The 17,356-nt window shown below is 39.9% G+C and overlaps 1 protein-coding gene across 2 annotated transcripts in view; it reads left to right on the top strand.

Annotated features, from left to right (window-relative positions):
* The window catches only part of Chchd3 (coiled-coil-helix-coiled-coil-helix domain containing 3), a 265,639-nt gene that overhangs the window by 48,518 nt on the left and 199,765 nt on the right, over window positions 1-17,356 (top strand). For both annotated transcript variants that reach the window (XM_026788597.1, XM_005365799.3), the window contains exon 3: window positions 4,180-4,261. In XM_026788597.1, coding sequence (XP_026644398.1) covers window positions 4,180-4,261 — 82 coding nt within the window. The remainder of the gene's footprint in view (window positions 1-4,179; window positions 4,262-17,356) is intronic.

The raw sequence follows: 17,356 nt of genomic DNA, 5'->3' as shown, positions 1-17,356 counted from the left end.
AATTATAAGCTCACTGTCCTTTATTTATGGCTAGAAACCAAATATGAGTGAGTATATCCCATGTTCCTCTTTTTGGGTCTGGCTTACCTCACATCCTGAGACATTTTTGTAAACCAGGATTGTGTTTTCCATAGATGATGCATGTATATAAGACCTCCCTCCTTTGCAGCTGTTTCTGTTCACTGCTCAAAGGATTTATTGTAAAGGTGCCCTCATCACTGCTCGCTGGTTTAATCAGTTTCTCTGGAAACACAGAAAGAAACTCAGCATGATTAGTTGATACACAGGAGCCGAATTGCTGTGTGCTCCACTTCTCTGTGGGTGTGACCATGGTAGTCATAGTTCCAAAGATGGCTCAGAATTGAGTACCATAAGGTTAGCCATCTTGAAGCTTCAGTATTTGATTCTAAACATACATTTATAGCAGAGAAATTTAGTTGAGAAGAGAATTACAGAATTCCCAATGTTTAGTTAAAACAAGCAAGCAAATAAAAAATTGTTAGGAATCATGACCTGTTTTTAATCAGGAATTATTTTCAAGTAAGAGGTTTAAGGTCAAATTTGATATAACCAAGCAGCGTTTTAAACTCAGTGTCAGCAAAGTTATTTTCTATAGCCATTTCACAGAATGTGTAGTGTTCATTAAAACATACTCACTTTTGAGAACTTCCAGTGATTTCTGAGACTTTACCAAGGTATTGATCTGGTATATGTTTTCAAAGAAAACATCCCTAAATCTTAACACATTCTAGAGGGAATGTGTGAATGTATGTGAAAGCCACAGGGCCAGCCATACTCAGTGAACTTGAAGAAGCATATGCAGATTTCCATGGCAAATCTCCTTTAGATGGCATGAGCGGTTCTCACTTACAGTTCCACAGGTCTGCTTGGGAATTCACAGCGCTAGCTAATGGGCAGAGTCTCCTTTCCTCCGATTCTCTTGGTAGCTTGTCCTGAAACCCTGACCTTTTAGTTTAGTAACAGTTGTAGCTGAGAAAATGTTCAGATCTGGAGAGTTGGAGAAATTTCCATAAAGACCATTTTAAATAGCGGGCTCTGAGTGCTGTATCTTTTTCTCTTGGGTGCTTTGGATCTGACCTATCAGAAGAACTACATTGTTGCTTTCTGCATTATTGATTTAAAAACAAATAAGAAGTTTAGATTTGCTCAGGGGCCGTTACCACACTAGCTTGTTTTCTGCCTGTGTGTTGATCTGCTGCTGTAGGTTCTAAATTCTTTATGGTAGGTTTTGAGTTATCTTTTGTCATTCTGAAATCTGGATGCTAGCTTAGGTAATTACTTTTCCAGTTTTGACCTTGAGACCCAAAGTTACGCTTTTTTTTTTTTTCCTGCCCTGTTTCTTGGAAATAGCTAAGGTTTTAGATAGCTGTGTTTTGTTGCCTTTATTGACCAGAAGTGATGTCACCTAGCTCATCACTTGGGCATGTCTTCTAGAACTTTCCTGCCCCTCTTGTTTCTGTTTCTATCCTCCCTCCCCCGTGGCTGTCTAGATTATGCCACCTTTAATGCATTTGCTCCTGCGTCTTGCCTCCCACAGGCAGTTTGGGCTGAGCAGGACAGGCAGAGAGGAGTGGGAAAGGGATAGTGGCCCTCTAGCCTGCCTTTCCCTCCCCCCGCAGCACTGCCTGCACAGTCCGAGCATGTGGCCTTGGTGCCATCCACCCACCTGCTCGCCATTTCGCATTGCCACTTCGTCACTGCCCCAGTTGGTCACATCACTGCTCATTTTGGCCTTTGCCCTGGAAGGAAAAGCCCCAGTGTCGCAGACAAGAAATGAGTTACGGAGATGTGTCATGGAGTCAGATGCAGAAAGGCAGGTTCTGCGTGGTCTCACTTAGCTGTGGGACTACAGAAGCAGAGCAGTTCTGGAGGGCTGGGTTTGGGAGATGTTGGATATTGGTTGCTCTGGATGAGGAAGCTCGGGGCAGGCAGGCTATGCAGCATGACGACTCTATTTTATATATTTTATTTTGTACTTGAGATTTAATAAGGCCAGATTTTACTTCATTCAGAAACTCACAATAAACTGTGTGTGGTGGCTAACGGGTTAATTTGATTGTAGCAGCCATTGCGCAATTGATATAACTATAAAATGATCATATTGAATCTATACTTTTTTGTCAATTATACCTTAGTAATGTTGGAAAAATAACCCAATAAACCAAGAAGATATGAGACTTTTCTCTCTCAGCTCAGGTTGAAAACTGATCTCAGTGACTCATATTAGGCTTGGCATACTGTGGTCTTCCAGAGGCCTACTTTTAATTCATTAGTTGAGTTTTGATGGAGAATCTTAGTGACTCTTACCAGAGAAAAGTATTCTGTTGTGATTTTAACTCCCCTAGGAAGTGATGTTGCTTCACATTGGTGGTATGTTGTCACCATGGTCTGCCATACTTCATTTAGATCAGGCAGTACTAATTGTATATGCTTGTTGTGGTGCTGAATTCAACCCGGGAGGACTTTCTCTCACATTGTTTTGCTTTTCTTAGAAGCTGGCCATGTTGATCAGCTCTTTGTGGAGCGCAGTTCAGAACTTCAGTTCTGGCAGGTTCATTCACAAGGCTTGTGTTTGGTTAGGAAGCCAGAAGTCAGAGAGATCAGTTGTTTGCTTATCCAAAGTCTAGGTAATAGAAAAACAGACTTAATCAGGCTCCCTTTTTGAGCTATTACTGCCTGCAATCTCTCTGCTTTTATTTTTATGATTTAAAGCTCTTCAACAAGCAAAAAACCTTAAGACTTCCCTGGATGCAAGAGTATTTCTCTTTTCAGAGTTGAGGCCACCTTTCTCATGAAAGCACTAAAGGCAGGAGAAAGAGAACAGAGACAGTGCAGACTTGGGAAAGACCTGGAGAGAGAGAGAGAGAGAGGGAGGGAGGGAGGGAGGGAGGGAGAGGCCTCATAAGAAGATAGCTGTGCAGCACAGAACTTCCCAGCTCCCTGTCCTTGCCCTATGTTTTATATTGTACTTTCTCCTTATTGAGATACTTATCATTTAAAGTGAACAGTTCAGTTGTTTTTTAAGCTTATTTATAGGTTTGTATGCAACCATCAAGCAGTCTAATTTAGAACATTTTCAATATTTTCTTACTTTCAAAATTTTCAGTTTTCTTATAGGGAGCAACCCCTAGCTTTTTGTGGTAACACAAACTGATTCTTGAGAGGCTGAGGGTCTTGATTGTGAATTTAAAGCCAGCTTCGCCTACATAGCAATGATCTGTTCCCAAAAGGAGCCAGTACTTACCAGGCCTTCCTCAACCCAAACACATAACCTTTGATAGGTTACCAAATAATGTATACAGGTAGCAGGCAGACACAGACTGTCTTGTTTTCTAAGAGTGGAACCATTAGGAATAACACCAGGTTCTCTGTGTTTTCCTAGATGTTCCCAATAGTTCTAGTGCTTTTCACTCATATTTTAGTTGATAGCTTTCTAATGAAGAAGAGATAGTTTTTGCTTATTTTTTACGGAAAACTCGTAATCTGTAAAACTTGTCCAGTATTTACTGTTATAGCTGTAAAAATCTTTACAAGACATATTGTATACAGTCTTTTAATTGGAAAGGCCAGATGTTGCCGATCAAGTCTCTAGGTATTTAGGAATCTCCAGCTGTGTGCTCAGTACTGTTCTCTATCTCCAGTTGTTGGAACTTGAGTTTGAATGACATATATCCCAGAAAATATGATTTCTAAATTCCCATAAGTCATAAATGCCTTTTTCATAAATTATGGAAGAACTGAATATAAATATTTCATGCTTTGTAATATTTGTGTAATTATTTAATTATTGAATTGAGAAGCTTTTTGGCATCCCTTTCCTGCCTAAAGTCCTTGATAGTATGCCCTCCCTTTACAGACATTGTCAGACTTTAGTGTTAGGACATCATTTTAAAGACCTTGCACTTAATGGCTTGGTCTCCCCACTGGGCAGTAAGCAGCTCCTTGAGTTTATTATAAATTTTGGCAGGTGTGGAAATTTCTAGGTCACCAGGGGACTCTTGATTAAATTACTTCTGAAGTGCACTAATTGGCCCCTTCTGCAGTGCTCAGGGAGTTCCAAGGAGACACTGACCACCTGGTAGAATTTAGCCATCTTTTCTTGTTTTTGGTTTTAGCAAGGCACTCATTTCATCTCCTTTTACTTTTTGTTGGTTATAGTTTCTGATGAAGAATTGAAAAAAAGAGTAGCCGAGGAGCTGGCATTGGAGCAAGCTAAGAAGGAATCAGAAAACCAGAGACGGTGAGTTCCATGGAACTACAGGTTTGCCTAGACTTGTGATATGGAACAATTTTAACAGATTTATTTATGTTATTTTATGTGTATGAGTCCCTTGCTTGCATGTATGTCTATGCACTACCTGTGTTCCTGGTACCCGTGGAGGTCAGAACAGCGTTGAATCCCCTGGAATTGGAAGTACAGACAGTTGTGAGTCTCCATGTGGATCTTCTGCAAATACAACAAATGTTCTTGGCTGCTGATTGTAAAAACCAAACAACAATACCTTGTGTGGTAGAACTCCAGAATGTGCTGAACATAAAAGCTTGGCTATTAGCCGGGCGATGGTGGCGCACGCCTTTAATCCCGGCACTCGGGAGGCAGAGGCAGGCGGATCTCTGTGAGTTCGAGACCAGCCTGGTCTACAGAGCTAGTTCCAGGACAGGCTCCAAAGCCACAGAGAAACCCTGTCTCGAAAAACCAAAAAAAAACAAAAACAAAAACAAAAACTTGGCTATTTTGCTTTGGGGTTGTGCTTGGTAAAGTCCTAAGTTTTTCATGTCTTTAGAGAATTATATTATTATATGAGCTTTGTTTTCTCAGTATATGGAAAATAGTTTCTGAGGATTCCTAAGAATATCTGAATCTCTACAAGAATATGTTTAAGATTGAAAATTGAATTGCTTGTTACTGTATATAAAATGGATACTATTATAGGTAATTATGAATGTAATATGTCACATATAATGCAAGGATTAACAGATAACACTAATTAGTGATATACCCACTTAAAAATTGAGATGTCATGGAAATTTGCATAGCTAAAAATAAAAGTCCTCTATAATTCTGTCTTACAGAAATAACCATTCTTTCATATCTTATACATTTTTTATATGTAGTTACTCCCATTTTATTGTTATCATTATTAACACTATCAGGAATAACAGCTAAAAGAATGCTCATTGAAATAATAGAGTCGAAACCTGGAAGCTGTCCAAGACCATCCTGGGGGAGTGATGCATGAATCATGGTACAAGCCTTCAGTGAACAGTAGATAGTCATGTAGATCCATATTTGCTTTCTCAATTATTTGCAAGAGCCATAGACTTGGGGAGCAGGTGACAGAAACAGTATACAAAACAGCGCTGATACTACTTACATACACATTGCTATGGAAAGAGATCTAAAGTATGTACTTATTCATAGAAATGTGCAAATACGTTTTAACCCAAGAGTCAAGTGCTTTCCGTCTGTGGGTTCTGAAGGTTGCACAGAGCATAGAGCAATGTGGGTATGTGTTATTTTTTTATGACGAGCAGCAGACACATGTCTACATGGAGCAGGAACTTAGAATCTTTTTTTTTGTTGTTTGTTTGTTTGTTTTCCAAGATGGCTTCACTGTGTGGCCTTGGCTGTCCTGGAACTCTCTGCTGTTGCCAGACTGGTTTCAATCTCACAGAGATCCACTCGTCTCTGCCACCCTAGTGCAGGGATTAAATGCATACACCACCGCCTGGCTAGAATCTATTTGCAATTTGATAAAGCTAATAGAAGGAAGCTTTGTATTGGTATGGAGTCCTCATTGGTTGTAGGATTATAATTTAATTTCTCTGATCTTTTATCCCCCAGCTGATGAGTTTGAACTTGCAATGTATCCATACAAAATATGGAAAAGAATATAAAACTGTCCATTAAGTCCACCATTTTCTGAGGCAATAGATAAAGGGTTATGACTTAAGAAAACTGATAAAATTAGCACTGCCAGAAGGGTCTGTGTCTACATAGTGGTTTCCTATGAAGCACTTTATAATTATTTAATTATTATTATATCTTATATATAATTATATATATATAATAATAAAGGGGGATGGAGTATATATAACTAGGTACTGAAGTTTAAGTGTTAAATTCATATCAGTTTCATTAAGAAGTAAATAAAAGCAGCACATTATGGTAGCATTTCTATGTCTTGCTTGGAATTGTATTTTCTTAAATTTTATTTTTATAAGATTTTTTTGGGGTGGGGCTCAAATTCATGTGTACTTTGCTAACTATGTTCCAGGAGTTCTTTTGTCTTCCTTTATTCCCATGTGTCCAGGCTTTTTGTCCGAGTCATTCACTGCGGTTGTGTGTGCATTTCCCTTCATTATTTGACTCCCATGTGCTCTGCTCTGGCCCATGAAAGGGAAAGGGCAGATGAGATGAATGAGGTGCCGGCGAGGACCACTTTCACATCTCATGTGGAATGGGGTTGGCACCTGGCTGTAACCTGGACAAATGGCTATTGATAAAGGTGTTATTTTCTGTTACCTCTACAGAGAACAGGGGGCGGTACAGCTGTTACATGATTTTTTTTTTCTTTTAAAAATTGTTTTGTTTGAAGCCTTCATGACAACCCCCAGCTGTCAAATCTTGGCAAAAAGTGTATGTTCTCCTATATCACATTTGGGGAAGAGTCAATAGCTTTTCCCCCTCCTCTCCTCCTCCCCCCAGAGAAGAAACTATAGCACAATCATTAAGAAAATTTTCAGTTTGGTCTTTTAAAAGCAACGTCTTGGAGTGACAGCACATTGAGGCATTGTTGTCTGTTGCCTAAATTGGAATAAAGGAGTGCAAGCATTTCTTCAGAATGGTTCTCTGTGCCATTGTATTGTCACCTGCACAGGTCCTGCTGACCCTTCAGATGCACACAGAACTGTCCACCTTTCCAGTGTGTGAGATCTGAACCTAGGCACACAGAAGAGTACAATTCAGATACACCTGCTTTAGGAGAACTTTGGAATTAATTTCCGTTGTGATGTTTCTTTTTATAGAATCACTATTATTACTCCCCATACTAGTGTTTATTGGACATTCTAATGGATGGCCTTGTAATGTTCCCATGGGCATGTTCACTGTATAATGTTCAGTCATGCTATACCCCACTCTGTTCTCAAGTATTTCCTGTTTCTGTGAGGTGAAAATGTTCACCCCGCCTTCCCCTTTTTAATGCAGCCTTTTCTTTGAGCAATTTTAAAAGCTCATTCAAAGCTAGAGGCAAGTATAGGGATCCCAGCGTACTTTGTGCTCTGGCAGGTGCAGAGTGCTGAGGAAAGCAGGAAAATATAATCGCCTGTGAACGCTGGGGCAGAGAAATATCCTGAAGTGTCTTCTATCAGAGCAGCCTACCTGAAGACCTTGTGTCAGAGATTTCTTTGTTCTGAAAGATCCATCCTTAACTCTGGTTAACTTAGTAAACCTGCTTGATAGTTCAGAATGGAAGACTGAGGAACTGGCTAAGACTGCAGGAGAAAGGAAACCATTTTTTACCAGGAGATGCAGATGCGGGCTCCTTAACAATGGGTGTGGATAGTGGTGATAGGCTGTCATTGAGTCAAAGATGCCACTGATTTCAAGATGAGGAAAAAATGGCTGCAAATTATGATAGTGGTTCATCTCTTGAAGTTTCTTAATGAAATACCTTGTTAAGACTAAATTTTGAGAAAACAGATTGTTGCCTGTCTATTCATAAGTGAAATAAATTGTTTAAGGTGGTTGTTCTTAACTCAGGAAACCTGGGTATCCAGGGGACATTTGACAATGTTTAGAGATGTTTTTGGCTGTCATGCTTGTCAAATCTTAACTGGTAGATGTCAGCAAAGATGCTGCTAAGCACCGTACAGTTCATAGGACAGGCTCCCTGCCACCTCTTGCCCCTCACAAATAAGAACTCCCTGGCTAAAAGTGCCAGTTGTTGCAATAACTGGATCCTTGGGTTAAAGCCTCCTTCTGGCCTGTGAACATCAGGCTTCACTCATTTGCTTCACTTTTGGATGCTCAGTCTTGATGTCTTGTTTTCCCACACAGTATCAAATCTGCTCCATCAAAACCTTGGCGGCATAACATCCCTTAAAGGATGGCTGCATTGCCACTCCTGGGAGTTTTCCAAGCTGCTCACACCACTTCTGCACAGTTTGACGCTCTGTGCAAGTGATGACACCCGAGGCTGGACTGCCTCTCTGCAGTCAGGAGGTACTTTTAGGCATGTGAAAGTGTGGAAAAATATGTGTTGGTGAAATCAACCCATATGCGTGCCAGACTATGAGCTCTATCGGATTGTGCGACACCTTGGCAGGCTTGCCTTGCCTTCTCCCTGGAGCAGATGCCCTCTCTCTGCTTTTTTGACTGGTCATGGCAAACTATTTAGAGAGAATCAAAGAAGCCAAATATTTTTCAGGCCACTCAGAATTTACCCCCACCTCGTTTATGTCTGTTCCTGTATGTCTAATGCTGGTTTTCTCCATGAGAAATTTCTTATTAGGGCCATAGTGACAACAGAGCTGAGTACAAGTTTCGCAGCAACTTATATTTTCATTAAAAACAAAACCAAACAACCACACCTGCACACAGCCTTTCCAATCATTGTACTGTAGATCCATAGGGCACTGGGGGTGGTTTGCTGAGTTAATAAGATTATGCTCCTGAATTGCTGATTAGGAGTCTCCATGGTGAAATTCTTCTTTCTAATTTGGAATCGTGCATTTGCTCCTCAGAACATCTGATGGGTAGAACAGTCATTTGGCATGCTGCTGAATGTCCAGAGGAGACAGCCTGTTTCTGCTGGTATAGTCTGTTGTGTGTGTAGGCTGAAGTCGACCATACTGTGTTGGTACCACCAGCAGGCCAGTGTTACACGGACACAATACTCTATGGTATAGTTTGAACATAGTCTTTTAAAAATGTGATTTACTTCTCCCTTTGTCCTTCTTCCAAAAGCCAATCTCTGACAGCAAGAAAAATGTGACTACTTCTGACCTTTGACCCTTGGTATCGAATTTCACCTCTTTACCTATAAAAACAAGTGAGAGTATTTTAGTTTTAATAACCTTTCTTTGAGAAATCAAGAAGTGGTACAGCCAGATGTCCATCAGCTGAGAGAGTTCCTGCCTGCTGTTTTTAAATGGATATCAGTTGACATTTGTCCTTAGTTTTAGTAGTCTGGAGAAAATTACACTAGATCTATGAGTCTTAATTTAGTTTAATAAGTGGTTTAATAAATTAGTCATAAATGTTATCAGCTGTCTTCTTTAAATCATAGAATGGTTCACTTATTTTTCCCATTGATGGTGGTATGGATGCCAGAAATAGGGCTTAAGATGTTCTTGTATCTTTCAGTTCCTTGTGATAGTGAAATTCATAGTGATGTTGCTTTCTGTCTAAATCCATTCAGTTTAATATTTCTTATTGACTTTATTATTAGATACGTCCAGTCTGTGAAGGAAAAAGCTAAAATATGGGGGAGGAAAGAGTTGGCTAGGCAAGCAGTTTTGTGAGTTATAGTCATGTTTAAACTATGTAAGTAACTGTGTACTGGAGTATTGTGCCTCTCATGTAGAAAACACTCACAATTTTCAATTGAACGATTCACCATGCCTGGAAAATACCACAAACTGTCTTTCTGGAAGGGACAGTGCCATGGCTTGAGTATGGTTTGTCTCCCTCCCGTGTGTTCCTGGCTTCTGGTATTTCAAGGGGAGAGGTGATGTAGCTTTGGGTGAGACCTAGATAGAGGCATGTCATAGGGTGGTGTGGTGGGGGCAGGAGGACATATTGCCCACTGCATCCTTTAGAGTGACTTGGGTGGCTCTCGTGGCACCCTTGAGTGCTTGCAGGAGCGAATTGCTGTGAAAGCAGGTAAAGCGGGGCTGCTCTCTGTTTCTTGCCCATTCTTGCTGAGATGCTGCCAGCTGTAGTGTTAGCAGAACGAAGTCAGTTTAGGTTCCGTGGCCTTGGATCTCCAGAACTGTGAGCTAATGGGGCAGCTTTTCTTAATGAAGTTAGCTTGCTTCAGATACTTTTTATAGTAATGATAAGTTACTAATATTAATAGATATAGTTAAGTATTACATATATTGTATTAAAAAGAACATTAAGTTGTCTTTATAATTTGACACTCACCAAGGACTACAAACTTTTGTTTTAATTTGGTGTATTATTTTTATTTTTCTGTCATAGATACAAATTATAAAATTATAAAAACTACAACTTCAACCTATATGCAATTTGTAAATATCTAATAATTTAAAGAAATACAAAAACTCTGAGTACAAGTACTACTGTTCAGAGCCAGTACTTATCAAGGCCTGTCATGAAAGTGAGGTTTGGAGGTAACCTTAAGAAGTCAGTTTGTATCTCAGTTTGTATCTATATTTCTTCATGTTCTTCACAGCTGACATAGACAGATGAATTTCTAACTTACAATATTTGCTGAAACATTTGTTACTATTCAGTGGCTCAGTGAAGGCCTGGGTCAGCACAGCAGCTACTGAGCTGTGTCCCCCGTATCTGGACACTTTCAGGAGGTGGATGATTTGTTAGACATGAAACCCCCCCTTTGTGTGCAGTAATGGTTTCTAACTGGGCTAAAAACCTACTACTATAGTTATTTTCTTTCTTAAATCTCACTTTTAGTTATTCCTTCCCTGCACTGTCATCATTTTATACCCACACATTTTCATCCCGTTATGCTTCAAGGTAGGCAAACCCCGTCATTCTGAACGCCATAGGCGATCACGCTGTCACCATCAGTGTGTTGTTGCTGGAAGAACCCCTATGCGCTGCTTATGTTTGAGGCCTCTGTCCCTGCCCTCTTTCCTCTGCAATGGCACTTCCTTGTTTGGAGCAGAGACCACTGTTAAAGAAAAAAGGGTGGATAGTCTACTCTTAAGCCTTGCACATCTCTTCATTCTTTCTAAACTCGATCGCTCTTCTGTGGATGCCTTGCTGCTGTACAATCCTGGTCCGGGACCTAGTTCAGAAGCTGTTTTCATATGTCCAGAATCTCAAAGTGGGAAAACTGAAGTCAATCAAGCGTGCCATCAAAATCTGAAACTTTTTTACTTGTAATTGCAGCAGTGATGTTCAACCACGTATTGTTCAGATGTTTCTCTTGACAGTAATTACACTGTTTCTCTCATGAAGCATAGTGTTCGAAGTAATTTTTGCTGAAACTGGTTTCTCTGTGTGGAAGTGTCTGGGAAATCATTTCTCCAGTATTCTATTGTTGTTCATGTTGAAGTTTCTCCATTACCTTGAATAGTCTGTGTTTTCCTTTATTGCCTGGGTGGGGAGTGGGTGAGGGAGAGGAGTACAAAGAGGCACTCTTTGTATAATTTATTTACTAATGGTTATCCAAAGTATTGTTACTTTTGTCAGAATAAGTGGCTGAGATAGACTGTAGCAGAGTAGGCTAGAACTGGACCCAGCTGCTAGTCCATTGCTGAGGTGCTGGCAGCCATTGTCACTTATCATTGTGCAAACACTCAGTCAAAGGAAACCCAGGGCCATTGCTGCTGCAGTCTGCCTGTAGCTAAGCTGGTGGACTGAGCAGTCTGCTCTTTCCCCTCAGTTATTCACTCTTTGTAGAGAACTGGGCTTCATCTTTGCAGCCTCATGCTACCTTGGTGTTTGTTCAGGAACCACATTTTTAGTACGAGGAACATACTTTTCTGTTTTGTTTTTTCTAGACAGGGACTCTATATAGCCCTGTCTGTCCAGGAACTCACTCTGTAGACCAGGCTGGCCTTGAACTCAGAGTTCTGACTGCCTCTGCCTCCTAAGTGCTGGGATTAAAGGCACGAGTCACCACTGTCTGGTGAGAAATGTATTTTTCTATTCAAAGAACATTTGCTGGTAGATTCTGCCCTGTTTTGTTTTAGAAGGTGGGTAAGCTGGGGCCCAATATCTGTTTCCTTAAGTCCAGAAGTCCATCTTTGCAGGCAGTAGTCCACGTAAGCTATCTCAGTCATGGGTCTTCTGGAGGCCATCTGCTGGTCCTGCTGGAGATGCTGTGTTAGAAGAGTCAAAAAATTGGACATATTTGGGTGACGACTGTTCGCTGTGGAGAGTTGTGCAGAGGGACAGTATCTCCCTCTTTCCTCTCCTGATGTTAGCTTTCCATCAGGTGAGTCCTAAGTGGAAAGTGAGTTCAGGTGACATAGCTGAAAATCATATTCCAACTTCTTCTCACTCCAGGCTTATGTTTCTAAGCACTGGAACGTTTTTCTGTTTAAGTAATGACTACTTCTCTAATCTTTGAAAACTATATATGCTTGTTTGTGTGAATTATTTTAGTAATGGTTGCTATTTGAGTTTCTTGTTCTCTTTAACTCACTATATATAGGGCCTGTTTTCTTGATAGTGTAGTAGAGAATATGCTGGAGGAGCCAGTCCCCTGCTTTGTGACCTTGAGAGGCCAGGATCTACTTCTGGTCAGTGAGGTGCACATGGCACCCTGGCAGTGTGCTGAGTGTGGAGCAGTTTTGTCCCTGTATGGTGGGGGGCGGCCACTCCTCAGGAAAATGGGCTGATAGAGGTGTGATGTTTAACCAGTGCTCATAAAGTGGAAGCCATCTTGCTTTTATTTCTCCTCGATATTTATCCTTAGACTTTGGGAGAAAAATCCCCAGATACTTGAATTAAGGAACAGTTGGACGGTGCTTTCTGGGTTGGACTTGGACTTATGGTGCTTGTCTTCTGTCTCTCTGCCCTTCATCTAAAAGTCAAAGCTGCTCAATATTTCACAGACTTACTTTTTTCATCACTTAAAAAGTTTGCTGCTAGGGCAATTTGCCTTTGAAACTAGAATATTGAATTCCTCCATCGAAGTGTGTATAGCTACCACAAGAGCGGTTTATTAGTTATACAATATTTGCAATTGCTTCCTTCTACATAAACTATCTAGAGCCTCCAGGCTTCAGCTATTTCATTTGGAGAGTTTTTCAATTTGCCTCATTAAAATGGTTTTAGTGCGATTTTAGTGTCAAGTATAAAGTAGAAAAATGAAATTTAGTTATGTAAATATTTCAACTAACAAGTTAAATTCAGGTTCTAACATGAATTCTCAAAATGTATCGTTTAATCGTTTAGAGTTTCTATTTCACAGCTCCGTTTTGTGAGCACTGATTCTATCAAAACAAAACTCTCTTAAAAACCAAGAATTTACATTTCATTTTGCCTCCCTGGTGGAGTTGATGAATTAAACCAAACCACATCAAAACAGTACCAAAAACTAACAAACAAAATCACCGAAACTACCAATTTAAAGTGAGAAATGTCTATTAATTAAAAAGCCATTATCCAGCTGAGTTTCTGTGACTCTTCTGTTATTTCTGCAGAACCAAATTGCTTTGACTAAGAAAGGTTATTTCTCAAAGTACTGAAAACATTGATATAATTGGTTTGTAGAAAAAAGTAGCAAGGAAATATGCCTCATCTTCACTGCCTCACTTTTCCCATAATGACACTCACCAGTCTTATCCCAGAGGTGATGTAGTCTTATGTTTAAAGTAAACAAGATTGACATTATATAACCAGCTATTTCCTGTACTCTCAAGTAGACTTTAGTTTGGATAATAAACACCATTTAAGAATACATTCCCAGACAGCCATGGCAGTTGGTGACTGCCTGTAATCACGGTACTGGAGGCAGAAGGATTACAAATTCAAGGCCAGCTAAGGATACACAGTGAGACTGTAACAAACAAACAAACAAGATGATAACTAATCATGTGCGATGGTAACAGCTCACAGTTTCAGCAACTTTGCTTGACTAGGTACTTTGTACATGTTGATTGTTAGTCTTCCTTATATTCCTGGGAGGCTGATTCTGACGTGCTGGTGGTTTCACTTTGTGAATGAAATGGCTAATTAGTCAAGTTGCCAGAAAGGGTAAGAGTTGGGCTGGGACCCATCTTTAATCCACTGGGCTGTGTTGCAGGTGCTGAGTTGGTTTCTGGTCCCACAAGGATGCTTCCTATGATATATCAGGTTGTATGTTCCACCTGCACTTCTTTAGACAGTTTGCTGAAGATTTGTATATGCAGTGTTAAGTGTGGTCAGCTCTGCTGATCAAGGAATTCAAGAAATAAGAAATTTTGTTCTAAAAGATTTGCAAAGAGAAGGACCCTTTCAGTGTTTTTTTTTTTAATTCACATGACTATATTTTGAAATAAAACTGTCAAAATACTGTTATAGTGGGTGAAGATTAATATTTCTTTAGATTTTATTGTGCATTTCTTTATAAATATATCTGTCAACTGCAATTCTCTTTTTATAGAATTAAAGAAGCCCAAACTATTATCCACATGAGTCTTTGTAGCATAAGGTTTGTCTTAGAAAACTCATTCTTCCAGTTGATGAAAAATGTGAATAATGTTAGTTTAACAAAAAGCTTTTTTATCACTAATTATTCTTAATCCCTTCTTCCTGCTTTATGTCCTTGCACCCCCCCCCCCTTCTAATTAATTAAGCCCTGAAACTTTCAACTACATTACAAATCTACCCCTCTCCATTTCCATTCTCCCATAGTGTAGCCTGGTTTTCACTGTGGGGAATTTTATTTCCTTCTTGATATGTTTTATTACCATCAGTTAATAAAATGTTGCGTCAGGCTATGGCGGGGCAGAATATAGTCAGGCCGGAAGAGATACAGAGAGAAAGTAGGTGAAATCAAAGAGACAGAGACACCATGTAGCTGCTGATGGATACAGACGTCAGAACTTTACCCCATAAGCCACAGCCTTGTGGCAATACACAGAATATTAAAAATGGGTTATTTTAGGATATGAGAGCTAGCTAATAAGTCTGAGGTAATAGGCCAAACAGTGTTGTAATTAATGTAGTTTCTATGTGATTGTTTGGGTTTGAGCAGCCAGGTTATGAACAAGCAGTCTTCGCCTACAAAATGGAGCACCAACATGGGCCAATTACATCCACAAAAAAACTGAGAGAGCTTGAGAGTCTGGATTATGTATATTATTGTGTTGGTTTTTTTTTTTTTGAAATTTTTGACTGTGAATGAGCTAAGTACAGAGAGACATTTTATTGTATGGCAACATATATATTTTAACGGTATCTTGACTTCAAATTTTGGGTCTATGGAAAGAGGTTCTGCTTTGTTTCCACAGAGGATGAGAACCTGTGGATTCCTTCCAGAATAATGTGGTTTGATGAACTGAGACCTCCCCCCTCCTCGAAAGGTCTCCATGAACCCCTAAAAATACTTTGCCCAACAAACAGCAGGAAGTAATTTTGAGAAAACAATACCCAAATTCCCTAAATGATTGTTTATAAATTCTTCTTTATATTTAAATGCTATAGAGATAAGTACTTTGCATTGGTGTAGATCTTGGTTTATTGATACACATTTAAGGTGAATTTTGTTATATTTATATTTCTACTCTTGATTAAGGTATTATATTTGTGCAGCTCATTTAAAAATGTATAATGAAAAAATACAGGTTATAGATAATCTTCTGTAATAGTGAAACTTTTAGTCATGTTAGTTAGGGTTTGTAGATATACAGAGATATATTTCAGTTATATAGCGTACACTTTCTACCATGGGATATTTGACCAGTCATTTGAGGTTGTCACAGCATATAGAGTACCGTCATCGAACAGGTGCAGGGTAGCCATGTTGCTTTTATACATAGTCACCTATCATAAAATATTGTCCTCTTGAATGTGTCAGTAGTACTCAATGTTGAGAAGTACTGGTCCAAGGCATTGCCATTTCTTTTTCTTTTTTAAAAATTGCTTTTATTGAGCTATATTTTTTTTCCATTTTCCCCCTTCCTCTCCTTTCCCTTCCCCTTCTACCCCCTCCCATGATCCCTGGGCTCCCAAGTTACTCAGGTGATCTTGTCTTTTTCTATTTCCCATGTAGATTAGATCAATGTATGTCTCTCTTAGAATTGCATTGCCATGTAGAAGGAGCTGTGGGCAGTCCTGCTTTTCGTCCCACCCTGCTCTCGCATGGCTAGCTTAGCCCCGGAAATAACAACACACAAATTGTATTCTTTTAAACACTGCCTGGCCCGTTAGTTTTAGCCTCTTACTGGCTAATGCTCACATCCTGATTAACCCATTTCTAATAATGAGTGTAGCACCATGAGGTGGTGGCTTACTGGGAAGGATCTTAACCTGCATCCATCTCGGAGAGGAGAGCTATAGCATCTGCCTGACTCGGCTTTCTCCCAGCATTCTGTTCTGTCTACTCCACCCACCTAAGGGCTGGCCTATCAAAGGCCAAGGCAGTTTCTTTATTAACCAATAAAATTAACACATTGACAGAAGACCCACCTACATCGTTGCCATTTCTTACTGTACTTTCATAACCACTTTAGGGAAGCATTCTGTCCTCCAGTTTGCTCCTCTTTACCTCTCCTTTTTTCTTCCCTTTCTTTTCTTTTTCTTCTCCCTTTCTTCTTTCTCTTTCTCCAAAGTAGGTTTAGTGTGCTTTAAAAATGTAGTCTGAATATTGTTTGTTTCTTTGGTTTAAACATTTCTAATTGCTTTATAATTAGCATTAGCCTCAAGTTCAAACCCTTTCTGTTGGTGTTTTTGGCTCTGCCTGCCTTTATTCAGTGGCTTCTCTGCCTTCTCCTTGAACACACCAGCCATGTCTGATGCCAGTCTTGTGTGTGCCCACAGCACATTGCTCAGAGTACTTGGACCTCATGCTTTGCGTGGTGGGCTCCCTCTGAACTCTTCTCCACTGCACAGAGTCTTGAACCACTGCTGTCTGAAGTAATTAGTCACAGCATCTTGTCTTTTCTTCCCCCTCAGGCTCCTCTTTTTAACTTTATGTTTCTTTGCATCACTATATTTTTTTTTTTTTTGTGTGTGTGCATGTATGTGGACAAAACTCACCATCTGTCATTTGGGAGATATCAAAAGAATATTTACTAGTTACAGTGATACTGTAATAGCTATGCTATGACTAAATTTACTGTTTCTTCTCAGCTGGCTGGTCAGCAAGCTCTGCTCTGGACTTAGAGATATTTGTCACTACTAGTCAGTGTTCTGTTGCTGTGAAGAGACACCATGACTAAAGGAAAACATTTAGTTGGAGCTGGCTTATAGTTCCGAGGTTTAGTTCATTGTCATCATGACAGGAATCATAGCAGCATGCAGGCAGACATGGTGCTAGAGAAGTAGCTTAGAGCTCTACGTCTGGATCTTCAGGCAGCTGGAACAATTGGCCTGACTTGAGCTTCTGATGAAAGACCCTACAGACCCCCTCCTCAAAACCTGCAGCTACCATGCTCCCGGGGGAACGTCCCGTTTGCTTAAAAT

Source organism: Microtus ochrogaster, unplaced genomic scaffold (genome assembly GCF_000317375.1).
Source record: "Microtus ochrogaster isolate Prairie Vole_2 unplaced genomic scaffold, MicOch1.0 UNK4, whole genome shotgun sequence".
In the NCBI taxonomy this organism is placed as follows: domain Eukaryota; kingdom Metazoa; phylum Chordata; class Mammalia; order Rodentia; family Cricetidae; genus Microtus; species Microtus ochrogaster.
The sequence above is the reverse complement of the archived record's forward strand: the minus strand, read 5'-3'. Positions and strand labels throughout refer to the sequence as shown.